Source organism: Thalassophryne amazonica, chromosome 15 (genome assembly GCF_902500255.1).
Source record: "Thalassophryne amazonica chromosome 15, fThaAma1.1, whole genome shotgun sequence".
NCBI lineage: Eukaryota > Metazoa > Chordata > Actinopteri > Batrachoidiformes > Batrachoididae > Thalassophryne > Thalassophryne amazonica.
Genome location: NC_047117.1, coordinates 27,065,814 through 27,088,286, shown reverse-complemented (window position 1 = coordinate 27,088,286; position 22,473 = coordinate 27,065,814). Strand labels below are relative to the sequence as shown.

The 22,473-nt window shown below is 40.7% G+C and overlaps 1 protein-coding gene across 2 annotated transcripts in view; it reads right to left on the bottom strand.

The window, feature by feature from the left end:
- The window catches only part of tbck (TBC1 domain containing kinase), a 196,729-nt gene that overhangs the window by 149,844 nt on the left and 24,412 nt on the right, over positions 1 to 22,473 (bottom strand). For both annotated transcript variants that reach the window (XM_034187980.1, XM_034187981.1), the window contains exons 11-19: positions 21,295 to 21,433; positions 21,099 to 21,198; positions 12,520 to 12,569; positions 12,272 to 12,401; positions 8,242 to 8,340; positions 8,092 to 8,154; positions 7,857 to 7,983; positions 6,343 to 6,393; positions 6,149 to 6,232 (exon numbers count right to left, since the gene is read on the bottom strand). In XM_034187980.1, coding sequence (XP_034043871.1) covers positions 6,149 to 6,232; positions 6,343 to 6,393; positions 7,857 to 7,983; positions 8,092 to 8,154; positions 8,242 to 8,340; positions 12,272 to 12,401; positions 12,520 to 12,569; positions 21,099 to 21,198; positions 21,295 to 21,433 — 843 coding nt within the window. The remainder of the gene's footprint in view (positions 1 to 6,148; positions 6,233 to 6,342; positions 6,394 to 7,856; positions 7,984 to 8,091; positions 8,155 to 8,241; positions 8,341 to 12,271; positions 12,402 to 12,519; positions 12,570 to 21,098; positions 21,199 to 21,294; positions 21,434 to 22,473) is intronic.

Here is a 22,473-nt window from a genome sequence, read left to right as displayed (position 1 = left end):
AGACCAGCCACTCGGACACCTGCTGAAACAATCGGTTTGCATAACCAAAGAATTTCTGCACAAACTGTCAGAAACCGTCTCAGGGAAGCTCATCTGCATGCTCGTCGTCCTCATCGGGGTCTCGACCTGACTCCAGTTTGTCGTCGTAACCGACTTGAGTGGGCAAATGCTCACATTCACTGGCGTTTGGCACGTTGGAGAGGTGTTCTCTTCAAGGATGAATCCCGGTTCACACTGTCCAGGGCAGATGGCAGACAGCGTGTGTGGCGTCGTGTGGGTGAGCGGTTTTCTGATGTCAATGTTGTGGATCGAGTGGCCCATGGTGGCAGTGGGGTTATGGTACGGGCAGGCGTCTGTTATGGACGACGAACACAGGTGCATTTTATTGATGGCATTTTGAATGCACAGAGATACCGTGACGAGATCCTGAGGCCCATTGTTGTGCCATACATCCAAGAACATCACCTCATGTTGCAGCAGGATAATACATGGCCCATGTTGCAAGGATCTGTACACAATTCTTGGAAGCTGAAAATGTCCCAGTTCTTGCATGGCTGGCATACTCACCGAACATGTCACCCATTGAGCATGTTTGGGATGCTCTGGACCGGCGTATACGACAGCGTGTACCAGTTCCTGCCAATATCCAGCAACTTTGTACAGCCATTGAAGAGGAGTGGACCAACATTCCACAGGCCACAACTGACAACCTGACCAACTCTATGTGAAGGAGATGTGTTGCACTGCATGAGGCAAATGGTGGTCACACCAGATACTGACTGGTATCCCCCCCCAATAAAACAAAACTGCACCTTTCAAAGTGGCCTTTTATTGTGGACAGTCTACGGCACACCTGTGCACTAATCATGGTGTCTAATCAGCATCTTGGTATGGCACACCTGTGAGGTGGGATGGATTATCTCAGCAAAGGAGAAGTGCTCACTATCACAGATTTAGACTGGTTTATGAACAATATTTGAGGGAAATGGTGATATTGTGCATGTGGAAAAAGTTTTAGATCTTTGAGTTCATCTCATACAAAATGGGAGCAAAACCAAAAGTGTTGCGTTTATATTTTTGTTGAGTGTAATACAAGTAATGTTGGTGTATAAATGCCAACTTGTATGCAGTTCGTAAGTGAAGTGATTTATACGTACAACACCACAATGGCACTGACATGGAAGAATAAGATATATACATTTGGATTTTTTTTTTTTAAATCTCTGCACATGTTGGTTTGTTGGTTCATTACATGCGTGTTTGGTTGCCAATGTGAATCAAGATGAGCCTTTAAGCAACATTGGCACATTTCTGTATTTTGCGTAACAAACCATAAAACAGTGCATAGGATTCATACTAAAAGTATATACATTTGTACAAAAGCCAAAAAGTGGTGTTCAAAAAATATTAAGAAATAAGATTTCTAAAAGCATTCCCTGGTACAGCAAAGTTCTCTTTATAAATTGCATACTACTTGGAATTGTCCATCCAGGGACCTGCCTCATATCCCACCACTTACACACTCAGATTCAACCACAAATGGCCAACGGAAAACACCTCATGAATATTCAAGCATACACATCAAGCCCGGAATGTGTACTTATCATGGCAACATAGAAAAAAGGGAGGAATTCAGAACAGGAAATTGAGATGCTTGTTGGTGGTCACACTCATGAGATGAAATGTAAATGTAGCTAGTGGCATGACTAAGTGGCAATGAGTCCTCAAGAACTTTTGTTCCCAGCCATGTGTAACAACCATTCACTCATGGTGTTGTACGTTGCTTCTTAATTTTTACATCACAACCACTTCTGAAAACAACTAACAAGCTTTACATCACAACCACTTATGAAAACTAACAAGCTTTATCAATCTCACCACAAGAACCGGCATAAAAATTTGCAACATATGAAAGGAGACAATTATGTTTCCCTGCAGTTGGCCCAGAATCCTTTGCACCGGTGTGACGTAACTGCACTGTTCTCTTTATTGAGACAAAACATGGGTCCATTTTTAATATGAAATTGCAGGAGGGAAACAATTTGCCTCATGTCAGTAGTAGTAGTCACTCAGGGCTCATTATTAATATATCATTCTATATCAAATGATATACAGGGTGTCCCAAAAAAGTGCCTTAGAAAATCTATACACTTTTGGATAGTGATATCTGTCATAAGTCATCTTGACGGATATCACAGGGAATTTTATCTCTGGTATTCATTTCTAATTTCACCTCAGTTTGTATGAGTTTTGGCATTCACAAGATGTGCTCAGTATGTGCACCACTCCTCTGGTTCGGCCAGATCTCCTTTTGTTACCACTGTGAAGTTCTATCAGTTTTACACTTCTTTACAATCCTCTGTACTGCCTTTCTGTCTGGAGCTTTTCTAAGTGCAAAATGACTGATAATGTTGTTGGGTTTGCACAATCGATTTGGTCTCAAAGTGGGCAGCATGGTGACTTATGGGCAGCACGCTAACTTAGTGCTTAGCACTGTTGCCTTACAGCAAGAAGGTCATGGGATCGATTCCAACCTGAGACCTTTCTGTGTGGAGTGTGCGTGTTCTCCCTATGTTTGCGTGGGTTTCCTCCAGGTGCTCCGGTTTCCTCCCACATTTAAAGACATGCAAGTTAGGTGGATTGGAAACTTTATAATTGTCCAGGTTTCCCTTGCAAAAGAGATCTCGATCTCAATGGGACTAATATGGTTAAATAAAGGTTAAAATTAAATTAAAATTAAAAGTAGGATTCTACCAGTTTCCCTTTTTGCTCAATTGTAAGCGGCATCCTCATTGGCTCAATCTCAAATTACATCAGAAGAAATTCCTCACATATATCTTGGTGTCTGAAAAAACATATATACATAATTCAGATTAGCCGTTGCAGAATTAGAGTCAAATGATTTTGGGACATTTTGGGACGGACGGACGGACGGACGGACGGACGGACGGACGGACGGACGGACGGACACACACACACACACACACACACACACACACACACACACACACACACACACACACACACACACACACACACCCTGTAGCTACATTGCAGCAGCTGCAGTGAGAGACAGCAGTGATGAACTAATAAAAGAGCAGTCAGCATATGTATTTTAAAATGGAAAGGTCTTCATGGAATAATTCACTATCACCATCACAAATAAAACTTCTGATTTTTTTCATGATGAAGTACATGTACATGTGATGTGTTATTAAGTGGAATTAAATATACGAGTTATGACGCAGTACCACACAGCATCAATGCATGTGCACGCACATTTTTCCTACAATTTGGCTCTACAAATTGTTCATAAGCATTTCCATGAAGATGTGCACATTTTGCTGTCTAGTTTGGTTTTTATAATTCACAACGTATGTGTTTAAACTGGGTTATGATTCTTTTCGGTTTAGGTTTGAGTGTATGCAATGATCATAAATGAGAAGCATGCACTGGTGCTGTGTGTCACCACTTCCAACACACCACAGAACCACCGTGGGTCCTGGATGGCAACGACCCAGGCTGACAACTGGTCTAGCCCCACCTCTTAAAAGTACTCATGTATATGGTGTAGCCAGGTAGAACGGGGGCATCTCCTTGGCCTTCTTCACTCACTGTGGACCTCAACACTGGCCACATGGGCAAACTGACATAGCTGTGCAATGTCTCCATAAGCGGCCATTCCTTTTACACAAAGGCATTACCCAAAAATCCTGTGACGAGATGTAGTACCAAAAACATCTCGCTGTCCCCTCAGGTCACTGATTAGCATCTAGCTACTGACAGCTACTCAGTACAACAGGAGGCACTGGATTTAGACTGTCGTTCTCTCACTAAGATGTCAGTGTGCCCAAACACCTTTGTTCAGTGAACTCACGACACCTCAAGCTCTTCTCAGGCATCTCTTGAGCTCGAGGATCCAAAGACATAAATGTCACTGCTGAGCAGGAAGCTTTGAAAACCTCACTTGTTGGCAGGTTTATTCAAAAACTAAGCTACCTTTTTTGTACTTTCTATAAAACATTTTTTCAAAAGGTCCAACTTTGACTCGAAATTGATCAATTATGCCAAAGTTTGGGATTTTTCAATAGTTTTTTTTTTAAGATTACACAATGGTAACCAACTAAATGATTCAAAGAAGGAGAATGCTATGTCACAGGAAAAAATAAATACATACGAGGTCTGTTAGAAAAGTATCCGACCTTTTTATTTTCTTCAAAAACCATATGGATTTGAATCACGTGTAATTGCATCAGCCAAGCTTGAACCTTCGTGCGCATGCGTGAGTTTATTCATGCCTGTCGGTTGCGTCATTCATCTGTGAGCAGGCTTTGTGTGAGCAGTGGTCCACCCCTCTCGTCGGATTTTTATTGCGAATAAATGTCTGAACGATTTGGAGCTTTGCTGCATCAATATTTTCCAGAAACTGTGAGAGACCTCCAGGTGGACACCATTCGGAAAATTCAGATGGCTTTCAGGGATGATTATATGGGGATTACACAGATTAAGGAGTGCTCCAGCCGGTTTAAAGACCGCCCACAGCTGCTGAGAGCGTGCCGCGCTCCGAGCGCCGATCGACAGGCTGAATCAACCAGCTCATTTCCAACTTGAAGGCTTTGTTGATCTGGGACGTCGTCTGACTTACACAAAAATGGCAGGAGACGTGGACATCAGTACTTTTTCGGCACATTCCACTGTTACAGGAGTTGTTTTTTCATGGAAAGAGAAGCAGAGGGATGCGCCACAGAGCCATTCATGGTGCGGCACAAAACCACCTCCGTTTTGGTCTCACAGGATGGCTTTGAGGTGGCTTTCAGACGGCTTTCGGTGGTTTTTCAGTCATGTGACTATCCGAGAAATTGTGGATGAGCCTGGACATGCCAGAACATGTCCTGTGAGGCTTCATCACGGCGTTGCTTTGCACCATGTGGCACCGCCGCGACACGCGGAATTCCTCTGCACGTCTGTCTCAATGTGCCAAAAAAGTGCTGATGTCCACGTCTTCCGCAATTCCTGTGCTAGTCAGACGACGTCCCGGATAAAACACAGCGTCCAGTTTGGAAATGAACGGCACATTCCACTGTTACAGGAGTTTTTGTCATGGAAAGAGGAGCGGAGGAGCTCTCAGCAGCTGTGGGCGGTCTTTAAACTGGGTGGAGCACTCCTTAATCTGTGTAATCCCCATAAAATTGTCCCTGAAAGCCATCTGAATTTTCCAAATGGTGTCCACCTGGAGGTCTCTCACAGTTTCTGGAAAAAATTGATGCAGCAAAGCTCCAAATCGTTCAGATATTTATTCGCAATAAAAGTCCGACGAGAGGGGTGGACCACTGCTCACACAAAGCCTGCTCACAGGCGAATGACGCAACCGACAGGCGTGAAAAAACTCACGCATGCGCACGAAGGTTCAAGCTTGGCTGATGCAATTACACGTGATTCAAATCCATATGGTTTTTGAAAAAAATAAAAAGGTCGGATACTTTTCTAACAGACCTCGTATATTGCAATCTGTTGGTGAGCCACTGTGAACATCAGAAACTATGAGTAGGAAGCCTTGGCCTTGCTTCAAGCCATTCTTCGTGCTGTAAAAGTCAAGACAATAGCTTTGACCAGACAGAAAAACATGAGCTCGCTCTCTGGGTTGTTGAGCAGAGGATGGAAACGATAACAGCCACGTTCCCCTGCAGAGTTCAAGAGGTGTATGGTGGAGCTGTTTATCAGTCATACAGGAATTGCTTGTGACATTTCTCTGCAGGCTTTTGCAATTTCATTTGTTTGTCTATTTCTAGATGATGCGGCTCAGCTGCAAGTTCCATTAAAACAGACTGAAATGAGTTTTCACAGCTTTGAAACAACACGGAGCGAAAATTTAATCACCGTTGAACTGATGGCCTGATGCTCTGTGTCACAGACACTGATAATTTGTTTCTGAAATGAAGCGAATTGTCTGACCATGTTTAATACATATTACTTAGCTTGCAGTGGCAGCTGTCTACATTACTTCCAATCGGAACAACAGAGGAAGCTGGAACATGACTAATAAGAAAAAATAATAATAACCTTCTGATAATGACAAGACTGTAATCCCGTGGGAACATGTGGGATAGAAATTGCTTCACCAGTTGCTAGTGCTTTGTCCACATCTCACCTTGAATGACATGCGAGTTGTCCTTCAGGAAAAAGTTGTAAAGGTATTTGGGAATGAAGGCAGACATGCAAGCATATGCCAGGGCTGCAACAAAGAAGGAATAAAGTAAAACAGAAATAATAAAATGAGAAAAACATCCTCAAAAAGTATAAGATTTTTTTTTATATTTAATATCATCAAATTAAATTTCATACCTTCATTATTGAAGTTCAAATAAAGAAACGGGGCACAAAGTGAATCCAAACCTGGAACAAAATACTGCACTCAAGTCAAGGTAGAGAAGTTACAAGATGTGATATTACCACCATCTAGAGGGCAGGTGTATTAACTATAATAACGTCTAGAATGAACAAGCAGAAAAGTAATCAGGGGTGTTTATACCCTCAACTCATCTAAATCTACAACTCAGTACCACCCTTTATAGATCACACTTAATGAAAATTTAAATTTACTATTAATGCACTCCACCTATATCAATTTAATGAAAACATACTGTGGAACTGTAATTTTCAGTACAGGAACCTGGCAAGATATCGTCTTCAGTTAATATCTGTTATGAAATCTGTACTGCAATGTTCTTAATAGGAATAGGAAATAGGAAAGATAACAGGACAAATTTAATAGTCACAAAGCTGTGGAAAAAATTAAAGTATCATTAAAGAATCTTCACACTGCACCTCACTTAATGGTACAGATTTTATGCACCTGATTTGTAAACAATCTCTTGAATTCTTTTTGTAATGTAATGTCATGGACAATTTTGTCAGAAAACTCTGAAGTTTAAAATCTGACTGTAAATGCAATATATATATATATATATATATATATATATAATCTCTCCTAATGGCATAATTTGTATTAGCCTTACTTAAAATTAATCTTGAATAGTTTTTTTGTCAAATCACCCAGACAACTTTAAAAGCCAAAACCTCCAAAGTTTAAAATTGAAAAACGTATTATAAAACAAAATTCCTAAAAATTAAATGACTCTTTGCACTGCAATCTCTTCAACAGTTTTTGTTCAAATTAGGTAGACAAACTTAAAAGTCCAAAACGTTTAAAATTTGAAGAAAGTGTAAAAATAAAATTTCACAAACAAAAATAAATATTCATAAACTGAAATGAGTCTTTGCACTGAATCTCTAAAAACAGCATAGATTTTGTAAGCCTCAATTAAAAAGAACCCCTTGAAAAAATGCTTCAAATTTTAAAAATGTATTTAAAAAAAGTCAGAAAATTAAATGAATCTGCACTGCATCTCTCCTAATGGGATGGATTATCCCAGCTTCATTTGAAAAGAATCTCTTGAGTAGTATTTGTATAACCAGACAGACAAATTTAAAAGTCAAAATGCTGTTATTTTTAGAAATTTAAAATAAAAAGGGATTTAAAAAAAAAAACTTAAAATTGAATGAATTGATAGACTGCATCTCTCCTAATACCATATTTACATAAACCAAATTTAAAATTAATAAATGCTGTCTTTACGACACTGCCTGGACCACAAAACACAACAAAACAAGCAAAAAAAAAACAAAAAAAAAAACATAATTCCTTGTTGTTACTATATAACAATGCAGCTTTTTGGTCAAGAATCGAGGGAAAGGAAGAAAAGTGGAAAGAGGAAAATAATGAAGAATTCATAAAAACACAGGAGAAAATGTTACAGCAACACAAAATAAAACATTGGTGCAGGGAGGTGACTGACCCTGCCAATAGACCAGTTCAGGGTGTGAGACGACCCAAGCTTTTAACACACGCCTAAACTTGATGTGACCCTGAGGGGACGACAGCAACTCATCATACTGGTGGCAGCGAGGGATGTCTACTTCAATCTGTACAGAGACAAAACAATCAGTGTACAGTTCATTAAAACATTTAAGCCACTCTTTATTTTCTTCTGCATCATTTTAAGCAGAACAGTACCCGTCTGTCAACAGTACCTGTCTGTCAGTTGGTATGGGAGTATCTTTGTCTATGCTTTCATACTTGGCTTGAATGTCTCCCTGTGGAAAGAGAACAGATTGTATACATATAAATGAAGTTAATATGACACACTATAATATAAAACAGGACTCCAGGATATGTTGTACCTCAATGCCAAGCAAAGCAGCCCAAGTGAGTCCTCGAAGAAGAGGGGGGATGTCCACTCTGGCCTCTTTCAACACAAGGTTCTTTTTGTATGGATAGGCCTAAAGATAGAAAACAAAGCCAGAAAGCACTTAGTCTATAGAGCCTGTTAAAAGCTGTGTCTCATTCAGCTGCACAGACTATGATGTAAACCTTGAAAAAGGTGTTTGCAATGGTGAGTAAAGCAAAACAAATTATTATGCATCTCTGCACTAAAAACAGTTGCAAAAAGGGTACCAAGTTTTGCAATCAGTGTTCATCTGACCATGTCTTTTGTTCAGACTGTGTCAAATGACATCCAATATGTTGTTCATTACACATATGTTTGTCCTTCTGCTTAATTGTTTAATTTAACAGTCCTTATGGCACACACCACAAACTGAGGCTATCCTGGATAAATCCACTGCTCACTCACTATGTTGCTATGGGCCAACAATCCACAGTGGTACATCTTTTGTCCAAACTGTATCAAATAACATCCAGTATGTTGTCTAAAGCATGTTTATTTGTCCATCTTGCTTATTTTTTTTATTTAAAAGTACACAACAGCATAGGTTGTGTTGTGCACATGTGCATTCCTGTCCATTGCTAAACTCAGAAGAAAAGTAGTGACTCATATGTTTTTTCCTCTTGAAGAGGCATTTTTAACAGGTGGGACTTATACTACAGAAAATGGTAAATATGGTTGTGCTAGAGTACATGATTATCTCAAAATTCTCACTCTTGCATGACTGCACATGTAGAAACTTCCCTGCTGTTAGTACAATTTTGGCACTAAATGGTTCTTTCAGATTACAGTTACAAATGTTCCAGAGTCAATATTTAACCTCCTGCTTTATCTGTGAAACACACCCACTGAGGTGGTCTGCACTCTGTGGGAGAGACAGAGTGATGAGCAGCAGCTCCTTTCCACTCTCTGCTCATGAATACATAAAATTTCAACATAATGCATGTAGGAGTGAATGTCCTGGTTCTGTGCACTGCCTTAACAATTATTAATGTTTTGCAAAATATTTCATTAAACTGGGAAGGATTCATATTCAGCATTTTAGACATGTTAATATAATAAGTCTGAATTTTTGTTTTGTTTTTTGATGTCATAAAAAAATTCAAACATGTAAAAGCTCGAATAAACACAAATAAACAAATAAGCTTACACCTATGTTATAGCATTTGTCTTAGCTATTACAAGCAGGGAAAACTTTAGTTTTGCTTAACCACGTGACATTTCCAGCCCAGTCTCACCCTTTTTTCATGCCTCTGTCAGGAAATGAGTGACATTTTTGTGATACGTTTAATTTTTTTTATTTTACCATTTCTCACCCTACCCCTTCTCCTAACACTAAACATAACCATAACATAAGTGTGTCAAAGTGTGTCAAAGCCTCTACCAAATATTCCATCCCAACCAAACACAGAGTATTTTGGGTTTGGTCAGTTTAGGCGAACCACACCCCAAAATGCCTGAGGAGTTAGGAACTAGCGAAGGCACGTTAACACTGATGCAATACAGTGGGAAAAAAAATAACTGTCACACATATTTTTTACTGTACCTCAAATGGTCCAGTTTTTTCCTCTTTTAATTTTCTTTTTTTTCTCCCCTGGGCACCAGACAGTTTGGTCTATTTTTACATTGTTGACTTGTTACTCACTTAACAAGTCCCGACACCACGTTTGGGGCGCTTTTTTATTTTTTTTTTTAAGAAGGGCTCTGCTCATCAGACACTTTGGCGGGGGGGCGCGGAAAACATTATCATCATTATTATTATTTAATAGGCTTTGCCATGCAGTTTAATCAATATGGGCTTATATTTATTTTATATTAAACAGTATTAACTACTTTTAGTATAAGAATAGTGAAAAATTACTATTTTTTCACCTCATCTGTGCCCCCACCCATGGACGCCGTCCTTAGCTACTGTCTATAGGCACGGGCCGCGTATGCCATTGAGTCATGCTGCTCTTATCATCCAGCCAGCCGGACTCGAGTCTGGATATCGTGTCGGGGAATGATTTGCCGTCGTCATCTTTTTAAAAGGCAGCGTGATCTGTCACCTTGCTCTGTTGTGATACAAATCAGTGTGTTTTATCCCAGCTGTGTCCATTATTCATTAATCCAAATCACAGACACATGTGCCTGTAAGCCTAATAAATGACACCAAACATGCAGGGATATGGGCCAGGCAGTTACTTCATGATTATTTACTGGAGACACCATTCAGCTGCCATTCACCAACCAGATCCATGATTAATTTTATTTTATTCTTCACGAATAATTTATTTTACACTCTCAGAAATACAAACGTAGTTCACCAGATTTATAGAGGTTCCCAAAGCGAAACAGTGATCAACTGATTCTATGTTTACGAACAGATACTGCCTGGGTCAGCAGTGGGACAAATTGGGCAAAACCTGAATTTTCAGTTCGTGTCCAGCATAAGCTTCAGTTTTTCTTCCTTGGACACCAATACCACGATTTCACAAAAAGTCTTTAATGGAATCAATACTCCAACGGGAAAAATAAGCAAAGTCTCTGTCATTCTCGCTGCACACAGTCACACAGTCTGCACACAGTCATTCATGATGCCTTGAGGCTGCAGTTTACACCACTTGCTCTTTGACCTCGCGCGCAAGACCCGAAAGAGAGCTAGAGTGTGAAAAGGCTTATTATGAATTATTATTATAGGGGGGAAAGCTCCCAAAACATTGAGCGTTCTGTGCTGCAGGAAGGTCCGGGCCTCTAGTTAAATAATCAGGACTCCGCAGTTAAATAATCTGTTTGTTGCTGTCTGTGATTCCTGCTCATTGTTGTTGTTCATTCGGCTGCTCCCGGTTTTGTTTGGGGTCACCACAGCGGATACAGCCAGATCCGCATTGGTAATTGGCACAAGCTTTACGCCGGATGCCCTTCCTGACGCAACTCCAGTTTTACCTGGAGAAACACACACAGCCGCTGGTGTAGTACTAACCAGATCCTGCTCTGCTTAGGTTCTGAGATCTGATGGGATCAGGCTGACACAGAGCAGACTGGCTGTATTGATTCCTGCTCATTAAGATAAAAAAAAAAAAAAAATCCATGATTTCCCCATCAGCTTCTCACTGAAAACAGTGGAACATCCAGACTGTTGCTGACTGTCAACACTTGCTTAGTTTTCTCTGTGTTTGGTACAGAAATGCTGCGGGTACATTCTGTATCCGATTTCCTCAAACTCAAAACAGAAAACAAACATCCAGGAAGCAGAAAAGATCCGCCTGAACTCCCCTTGTACAAAACTAGCCACAGAACACTTCCTGTTTCTTGCACAAGAGTCCCAATAAAAACACAGGACAAACAGATGATGAGAAAACATCATGAAAACTAATTTTTTACTTTTTTACAATATGCTGGGCGTCACAGAATTAATTTATTTTAGGTAGGTATTTAATATGCTTTATTTAAAAAAGTATACTTAATTTTTGGTGGGCATTTAACCAACTTTCTTCAAAAAAGGGGGTGGGCTGATGCATGGCCCTGGGCCCTCAGATGCATGAACGTGGTATTGGCAGTCCATCTCCTATCCCACAAAGCCTCCTGCTCTGTACTGTAGATAAGTCCTATACTGACCCCTCGGCCCACTGCTACAGTCACTTATTGCCAGAATCCATAGCTCGATGCAGAGAGACCACATGCCTGTCTGACGTTGGTTACTTCCTCAGCCAAAGTTGCTACCCACTTACAGTTGGGTGGAGTAGGACAATGCAGATGAAGTGTCCTGGCCAAATGTCTTGTTCCAGTGGTAGTGTGAACGGGAATCAAACCCAGATCAATATACTGGTAGCCCAACTCCTTATCCCACTGACAATAAAGGTTAAACCATGACCATCTTCTTACACTTTTGGGCCTGATGTCAACATGTGGGATCAACTCACGTTGAACATCCCTAATGACTTTTTGCTGCCCTTGAGTGTATGTGGATGAGTTTGTGTGTGCACAAATCTGTACAGAGCACAGACCTTGAGTAGCCTGTCAAAGAGGATGATGCGGATGAGTTGGTACTCCGTGTCTCTCTCACGGATGATGAGTGGCAGCGTAACGGTGGCCGACAGCTCATTGCTGCTGTTAGACTGCGGCACACTTGATTTTCTGGAGGAAGGAGAATTAAATGGTATTATGACTTCACCAAGGCCAAAATAAATAATGGGGTGATGTGAAAAATGGTGACAGGGGAGGACACAAGTGCAGCAAGAAGAAGAGAGCTCACTCGTCTTCCAGAAGAGGGTAGTAGGCTTCTCCTGGAACATCCTTTAGTCTCTGAAACAAAACAAGTCACAATTAGAACCAAAACATTCATATGAAAGTCTAGGGAGGAAGGAGAATGTCCAACCAGTCTACACGTGTTTTATTGACTTGGAAAAGGCCTACAACCGGTGTCCTGTTGGGGGTAGTGCAGAAGTAAGGGGTTCCGGGTCCATTGCAAACATGCATCTAATTTCAGTACAGCCAAATTAGAAGCTGCGCCTGCATTCTCTGCATTTCAACAGTCCTGTTTACAGGTTTACCCCTTGTTACCAATTCTAGTCAACATTTTCATAGACAGGATTTCAAGGCACATTCAGGATCTGAAGGGTGTCCAGTTTGGTGATCTCAGAATTGCATCTAAACTCAAATTGAAATTTATTAACTTATATAGTGCCAATACACAACAAAATTGCCTCAAGGCACTTCAGACAACACAACATGGAAAACACAACAAAAGGAATTAAAAGATTAAAACATGATAAAAAAACAAAAAATATAATATACATAATAACATACATAAAATACTAATGTTAAAACTGGGAAAACAGGTGGGTCTTAAGTCTTGATTTAAAAGTCTCCACAGTGTCCGATTGCCTTATAGGCACTGGGAGATGGTTCCACAGGGCAGGGGCACGATAAGCAAAAGCCCTGTGTCAGGCAGACTTTTTATTCACCCTGGGCACACAGAGGAGTCCCATACCCTGCGAACGCAGGGCCCAAGCCGGTACGTAGGACCTAATCAGCTCCGCCAGGTAGGGATGTGCCAGTTCGTGAACAATTTTGTAGGCCAGTAGCAAAATCTTAAAGTCCGGTCTTGCAGAGACAGCAAGCCAGTGAAGGGATGCCAAAATGGTCGTAATATGATCACACTTTCTGCTTCGTGTCAAAAGTGTGGCAGCAGCATTTTGAACCAGTTGAAGACCCCTAGTGGTGGACTGCGGTAGACCAGAAAATAAAGCATTGCAATAGTCCAATCTGGAAGAGATAAATGCACGTATCAGATTCTCAGCATCAGACATAGACAGGATCGGATGAATCTTCGCTATATTTCACAGAAGGATGAAAGCAGTACTCGTAATGACTCTAATGTGGAGGTCAAAAGACAACGTAGGATCAAAAATTACCCCAAGATTCCTAACTTTGTCCGTATGACGTATAACACATGAACCTAAGCTAAGCGCTAGCTGGTCAAATTGATGCTGATATCTTGCTGGACCAAGAACCATCATTTCAATCTTATCAACGTTTAAAAGTAAGAAGTTACTAGACATCAAGCTTCTCACTACTGCAAGGCAATCTTCTAAAGATTTTATATGGATAAGATTACCAGCAGTTATCAGCATATACAGTTGAGTTTCATTAGCATAGCAATGAAATGCAATCCCAAAATGCCACAGTATATGCCCAAGGGGTGCCAGACATGGGCTCAAATACTTTGCTTTAAATACAAATACTTTGTACTTTTTCAAATACAAATACTTTATATTTTGAGTATTTCAAATACAAATACTTTCTATGAACTATAAACAACAAATCAACACAAAAACTGATAAACCAGTGACAATTTATTGTGAGAAAAGCATGACCAAATACTATTGATAAGGACTGAATGTTTTATCACAAATTCATGATTATAATATCACAGGCGATAATCAAACTATCACAATATATATTCTGTTTCCATCAATATTGCATCCTTTTGTATCCACCATATCACAAAACAACAATAAAATGTCATATCTTCTCGTCTCAGCATATTGTATTATTGTATCTCCATCACAATAACGCAGAGCTTATAGTTTTCTGGTGTGTCTCAACACGGTGTCACAGAGATTCCCAAGTTTGAAAAGTATTTGAAAAAGTATTTGGAAAAGTATTTGGAAATACTTGGGATCGGCGATGTATCTGAAATACAAATACAAGTACTTTGAATTCACAATCAGAAAATACAAATACAAATACTCTGAAAAATGTATTTAAGTATTTTCAAATACAAATACTTTTGTATTTGGCCCCATGTCTGAGGGGTGGTACATACAGGGAGAAAAGCAGAGGGCCCAAGACAGATCCCTGTGGAACCCCGAACTTCATGTCACTAAGATTAGAAATACTGTTATTGTACAAAAAACAATGAGAACGGCTGGACAGGTATGATGTCAACCACGCAAGGGCACTTCCAGTAATCTCAAAATGATTCTCCAGCCTACTGAGTAAAATATGATGATCCACGGTATCAAACGCAGCACTAAGATCTAACAGCACCAAACCCGTAGTGGTGTCCAAGTCCATTGCTCGCAAAAGGTCATTCACTACTATAGTTAGCACTGTCTCTGTGGAGTGATATTTTCAAAAATCAGACTGCAATGAGCTGCCATGAAACCACTTTTTCCAGAATTTTAGAACAAAAATGATAGATTTGATATTGGCCTATAATTTTTCAATACACTACGATCAAGATTAGATTTCTTAAGTAATGGTTTAATCACTGCAGATTTGAAACATTTAGGAATAGATCCTGAAGTTAGTGAGAGATTAACAATTTCCAGCACAGTCAGCCCAAGAATGGACCACAGGTCCTTAAACAGCTTCGTTGGTATGGGATCAAAAAGGCAGGTTGTGCTTTTTGTAGACATCATGAGTTTCATCAGTGCGTCTAATGAAATACTATCAAATTCTGCAAATCTAGGTAGCATCTCAGTGGCAGAACCCACCTCCATAGCAGGGTGCAGTGGCTGGGCCAAGGTATGTTGAGATATGAAAAAAATGAGGTGGGCTTCATAGATAATTGGCAAAGCTTCTGGGGAAAACCTGGTCTTGTTAGGAGAGACGGCATCCATCCCACTTTGGATGGAGCAGCTCTCATTTCTAGAAATCTGGCTAATTTTCTTAAATCCTCCAAACCGTGACTATCCAGGGTTGGGACCAGGAAGCAGAGTTGTAGTCTTACACACCTCTCTGCAGCTTCACTCCCCCTGCCATCCCCTCATTACCCCATCCCCGTAGAGACGGTGCCTGCTCCCAGACTACCAATAACCAGCAAAAATCTATTTAAGCATAAAAATTCAAAAAGAAAAAATAATATAGCACCTTCAACTGCACCACAGACTAAAACAGTTAAATGTGGTCTATTAAACATTAGGTCTCTCTCTTCTAAGTCCCTGTGGTAAATGATATAATAATTGATCAACATATTGATTTATTCTGCCTAACAGAAACCTGGTTACAGCAGGATGAATATGTTAGTTTAAATGAGTCAACACCCCCGAGTCACACTAACTGTCAGAATGCTCGTAGCACGGGCCGGGGCGGTGGATTAGCAGCAATCTTCCATTCCAGCTTATTAATTAATCAAAAACCCAGACAGAGCTTTAATTCATTTGAAAGCTTGTCTCTTAGTCTTGTCCATCCAAATTGGAAGTCCCAAAAACCAGTTTTATTTGTTATTATCTATCGTCCACCTGGTCGTTACTGTGAGTTTCTCTGTGAATTTTCAGACCTTTTGTCTGACTTAGTGCTTAGCTCAGATAAGATAATTATAGTGGGCGATTTTAACATCCACACAGATGCTGAGAATGACAGCCTCAACACTGCATTTAATCTATTATTAGACTCTATTGGCTTTGCTCAAAAAGTAAATGAGTCCACCCACCACTTTAATCATATCTTAGATCTTGTTCTGACTTATGGTATGGAAATAGAAGACTTAACAGTATTCCCTGAAAACTCCCTTCTGTCTGATCATTTTTTAATAACATTTACATTTACTCTGATGGACTACCCAGCAGTAGGGAATAAGTTTCATTACACTAGAAGTCTTTCAGAAAGCGCTGTAACTAGGTTTAAGGATATGATTCCTTCTTTATGTTCTCTAATGCCATATAACAACACAGTGCAGAATAGCTACCTAAACTCTGTAAGGGAGATAGAGTATCTCGTCAATAGTTTTACATCCTCATTGAAGACAGCTTTGGATGCTGTAGCTCCTCTGAAAAAGAGAGCTTTAAATCAGAAGTGTCTGACTCCATGGTATAACTCTCAAACTCGTAGCTTAAAGCAGATAACCCGTAAGTTGGAGAGGAAATGGCGTCTCACTAATTTAGAAGATCTTCACTTAGCCTGGAAAAAGAGTCTGTTGCTCTATAAAAAAGCCCTCCGTAAAGCTAGGACATCTTTCTACTCATCACTAATTGAAGAAAATAAGAACAACCCCAGGTTTCTTTTCAGCACTGTAGCCAGGCTGACAAAGAGTCAGAGCTCTATTGAGCTGAGTATTCCATTAACTTTAACTAGTAATGAGTTCATGACTTTCTTTGCTAACAAAATTTTAACTATTAGAGAAAAAATTACTCATAACCATCCCAAAGACGTATCGTTATCTTTGGCTGCTTTCAGTGATGCCGGTATTTGGTTAGACTCTTTCTCTCCGATTGTTCTGTCTGAGTTATTTTCATTAGTTACTTCATCCAAACCATCAACATGTTTATTAGACCCCATTCCTACCAGGCTGCTCAAGGAAGCCCTACCATTATTTAATGCTTCGATCTTAAATATGATCAATCTATCTTTGTTAGTTGGCTATGTACCACAGGCTTTTAAGGTGGCAGTAATTAAACCATTACTTAAAAAGCCATCACTTGACCCAGCTATCTTAGCTAATTATAGGCCAATCTCCAACCTTCCTTTTCTCTCAAAAATTCTTGAAAGGGTAGTTGTAAAACAGCTAACTGATCATCTGCAGAGGAATGGTCTATTTGAAGAGTTTCAGTCAGGTTTTAGAATTCATCATAGTACAGAAACAGCATTAGTGAAGGTTACAAATGATCTTCTTATGGCCTCGGACAGTGGACTCATCTCTGTGCTTGTTCTGTTAGACCTCAGTGCTGCTTTTGATACTGTTGACCATAAAATTTTATTACAGAGATTAGAGCATGCCATAGGTATTAAAGGCACTGCGCTGCGGTGGTTTGAATCATATTTGTCTAATAGATTACAATTTGTTCATGTAAATGGGGAATCTTCTTCACAGACTAAAGTTAATTATGGAGTTCCACAAGGTTCTGTGCTAGGACCAATTTTATTCACTCTATATATGCTTCCCTTAGGCAGTATTATTAGACGGTATTGCTTAAATTTTCATTGTTACGCAGATGATACCCAGCTTTATCTATCCATGAAGCCAGACGACACACACCAATTAGCTAAACTGCAGGATTGTCTTACAGACATAAAGACATGGATGACCTCTAATTTCCTGCTTTTAAACTCAGATAAAACTGAAGTTATTGTACTTGGCCCCACAAATCTTAGAAACATGGTGTCTAACCAGATTCTTACTCTGGATGGCATTACCCTGACCTCTAGTAATACTGTGAGAAATCTTGGAGTCATTTTTGATCAGGATATGTCATTCAAAGCGCATATTAAACAAATATGTAGGACTGCTTTTTTGCATTTACGCATTATCTCTAAAATCAGAAAGGTCTTGTCTCAGAGTGATGCTGAAAAACTAATTCATGCATTTATTTCCTCTAGGCTGGACTATTGTAATTCATTATTATCAGGTTGTCCTAAAAGTTCCCTAAAAAGCCTTCAGTTAATTCAAAATGCTGCAGCTAGAGTGCTGACGGGGACTAGAAGGAGAGAGCATATCTCACCCATATTGGCCTCTCTTCATTGGCTTCCTGTTAATTCTAGAATAGAATTTAAAATTCTTCTTCTTACTTATAAGGTTTTGAATAATCAGGTCCCTTCTTATCTTAGGGACCTCGTAGTACCATATCACCCCAATAGAGCGCTTCGCTCTCAGACTGCAGGCTTACTTGTAATTCCTAGGGTTTGTAAGAGTAGAATGGGAGGCAGAGCCTTCAGCTTTCAGGCTCCTCTCCTGTGGAACCAGCTCCCAATTCAGATCAGGGAGACAGACACCCTCTCTACTTTTAAGATTAGGCTTAAAACTTTCCTTTTTGCTAAAGCTTATAGTTAGGGCTGGATCAGGTGACCCTGAACCATCCCTTAGTTATGCTGCTATAGACGTAGACTGCTGGGGGGTTCCCATGATGCACTGTTTCTTTCTCTTTTTGCTCTGTATGCACCACTCTGCATTTAATCATTAGTGATCGATCTCTGCTCCCCTCCACAGCATGTCTTTTTCCTGGTTCTCTCCCTCAGCCCCAACCAGTCCCAGCAGAAGACTGCCCCTCCCTGAGCCTGGTTCTGCTGGAGGTTTCTTCCTGTTAAAAGGGAGTTTTTCCTTCCCACTGTAGCCAAGTGCTTGCTCACAGGGGGTCGTTTTGACCGTTGGGGTTTTACATCATTATTGTATGGCCTTGCCTTACAATATAAAGCGCCTTGGGGCAACTGTTTGTTGTGATTTGGCGCTATATAAAAAAAAAAAATTGATTGAATTGATTGATATACTCAACTTAATGTCTTCAATTTTCTTCTCGAAATAATCCAAGAAATCCTGTGCTGAAAAGGGAGAGCAACTAACAGGTGGCTGTCCATGAATAAGAATTGCCACCGTGTCAAACAACAACTTTGAGTTATGCTTGTTTTTATTAATCAAATCATGATAATAGGCCCACTTTGTAGCCAACGGTGCATGCTTATAATCTAAGACAGCATCATGCATCTCTGCTTCTTGTAGATGATGTGGTGCTGCAAGCTTCGGTAGTAGGTGACTGCCAATATACACTAATAGGTGTGGCCGAGTGTGAAGGAACGGGGATGAGGATCAGCACCTCTAAAATTGGACACCACAGTGCCCTGTCGGAAAAAATGTGGATTGTGCCGTCTGGGTCAGGGAATTTATTGCCCCAAATGAAGGAGCTCAAGTATCTTGGGTATTGTTTACAAGTGAGGGCAAAATGGAGTGTAACAACGATAGACAAAGGAAAACCACCACAAGCGGTCTCCCTAGGGAGTTCTTTCAAGCAGGTCAAACTGGGAGAAGGCTCCGATTAAGATCCAGGAAACACTGGAGGGATTAGATCTCCCACCTGGCTCGGGAACGCCTCAGGATACCCCTACAAGAGTTAAGAGGACTTGCCCAGGGATAGAAAAGTGTGGACTGAGCTTTGTCTGCTGCCACTGTGACTGGACCCAGATAAGCATCAGAAAAATGAATGAATCATTCAAAAGGAGCACAAGGTTCGGTGGTACCTTTTGAAATCAGTTAGATGAACAAAGCAACTGGATTCATTACATATGTGTTGGCTGCCAATGTGAATCAATGTGAGCCTTCACACAGCATTGGCACATTTCTGTCTTTAGCATAAAAAAAAAAACCTGGTCAGGTCAACTCAGGCATATACATATACTTCTGTTCCGATTCTCTCTGGACCTAACAAACTGGATGGATTGTTTGGCCAGAACAAGAGGCCTGCTATTGGCATGTCTCTAGAACCTCAGCCAGCTTCCTCAGTACCTGCTCATGTCTCCACCTGTAGCGCCCTTGGGACAACGCTGTCGTACATCCTGTCAGGATGTGCTGGAGGTTGGTATTGGCAGCATTACATAGGTATTATAGGTGGCTCTGATCAGAAAGCTGAGCCTGGCTTGAGGGACCTTCCACGGGTCATGCCATGTCAGTGGCCTCTCATTAGCTCCTTCCCACCTGGTCCAACTTCCCTGCTGAACTAGGGACACTGCCTTAGCCCTGTAGCATTCCTGTGCAGCCCTCACCACCTCCACCACCACCATGGCTTTCCTTTCTTCCTTGGGAGCTTTGGACCAGTAGGATTTACAGGCAGTTAATAGCAGAAATAGACCATACCATTTATAACCATCTGTTCATTAGTGTATAATACCTGCAACAACACAGTGATGTATTTTCATAAGCTTAGAATTGTCCTTAATATCTACTTAGGAGCAGGCCCTCTCATGGAGGCCACCATGTTGCACTGCTATGTTGACACAGTAGCCCAAAAGGAGCACACTTACCCTGCCTTTCACATTTTGCAATGTAGCTGGAAAAACTGAAGAAAAAAATAAGTACTTACTGTATATACACTGTCTACTGGTTTCTAGTGCAGGCTAACTAGTTTGAAAACCTTAATTTTTGCAAAATGGAAGATCATACATAATGACAATCACAAAGGAGCGTGAATCCCCATTGGCAAAGAAATGAAAATGTGTAAGAAAACAATTTGGTGACTGTGTACGGCATAATGCAATCTGCAACCTCTTCATGAGAAAACATGAAATCCTACACCGCATAGTTTTCAAGATTTTCAAGACAAAGATAATGGGAGCAGAATTTTGAGCAAAAAAAAAAAAAAAAAAAAACAAAGACCAGGAGGCAGCCTGAGTGGCATCTGAACATGGCTGATGCAGCCATCAACCTACATTTGAGAGAACGTGAGAATAGGGTACTCAGACAACATTCCAACACCAGGCGAGCCTGATTTGTTCAAGTACAAGTGTAGGAAATTGGCTGAAGGGGCAAAAAATTGACAAAATCCCCCCTAACGTCAACATTCTCTATTACCAGTAGGAACAAAACCACACACTAATGTACCTGTCTGCTGAATGTTATCTTACATTTCTCAATTGGCAGACAGACAGAGTCACTGTTGTGTCATCAAGCAAGAAACTCCGATCCCTGCCCTGGCCAAATGACTCGCCATCTTCCAGGACAAAACTTAAACACACAAATAGAACGAGGTGTCAAAATTTTATCAAACTTTAATATTACCTACAACTACCAAATGCATGAGCTTTTGGATGTATGACATACTTGGACAGGGTGCAGACTGGTGGTTTGGACAGGATAATCTCCTTGCTGATCAGCTCCTTCTCCAGGTCTCCACCTGCCAGACACCACAGATGGTACACCTCATCTATGGCCCGCTCTGACAGGTAGTCCTCATTATCATCTAAGGGCGCACACACAGTGAATGGTATCAGCTTTTGCTACACCTGCAACAGTCACAAAAACAGCATCTTCCTGAGGAAATGTCAAAGGAATTTCAAAGTTAGGGACTGACTGAGGGGGTGGGGGGTGGCAAAAATTTATGTTTTAATCAGTGGCAGCTGGTGATTTAAAAACGTTATGTGTGTGCACGCGTGCCGGGGGGCAGTTTCATTGGAGACAATGTAACTGAAGTGACACTTTACAGGTCAGCCATAAATAAATAAATAAATAAATAAATAAATAAAAACGTGAATAACAACACAAAACACTAATGTTGTCAAAATGCTATCAGAAGAACTAATTGAACATAAATTTTGCCTTCCTTTCTTTCTGGCCTGTACACGTCTCACTGACTTTCTGGTTAACTAACACCTGTCATCTCAGTCAGCAGTCTCTTTTCCACTGACAGCATGGTGACAGCATCCAGCCTCTCTTGAGTTATGGTGGACTCATGAGAGACTGAGACATGGTTATATGAGGATGCCCCCCCCCCCCCCCCCCACCAGGATGTCCACTGCCAATGTTGAAGTACCTAATCAATCAGACAGCGGCAAACCAGGCTAGTGAAACAGCTGAGGGAGGGAAAAGCTGAAACGACCTGTGGTACTGAGGCTGAACTCCTTCATGCAGGTGGATATGCTTTTTTCAGCCTGCTCCAAACCATTTTTTCCTTTCATCATTAATCCTTGAGAACTATATTTTATTTGGGAGACAGGCATAATCCCAGCAGACTAGAATAAACAACACACTAGCCCAGGGGTGGCCAAGTTTGGTCCTCGAGAGCCACATTCCTGACACTCTTAGTTGTCTCCCTGCTCCAACACACCTGAATCCAATGAAAGACTCATTAAAAGTCTGCTAACGAGTCTTTCGTTGGATTCAGGTGTATTGGAACAGGGAGACAACTAAGAGTGTCAGGAATGTGGCTCTCGAGGACTGAACTTGGCCACCCCTGCACTAGCCCTTTCTGGACAGAAAGTGGGATTGTCTGACTTGCAACAA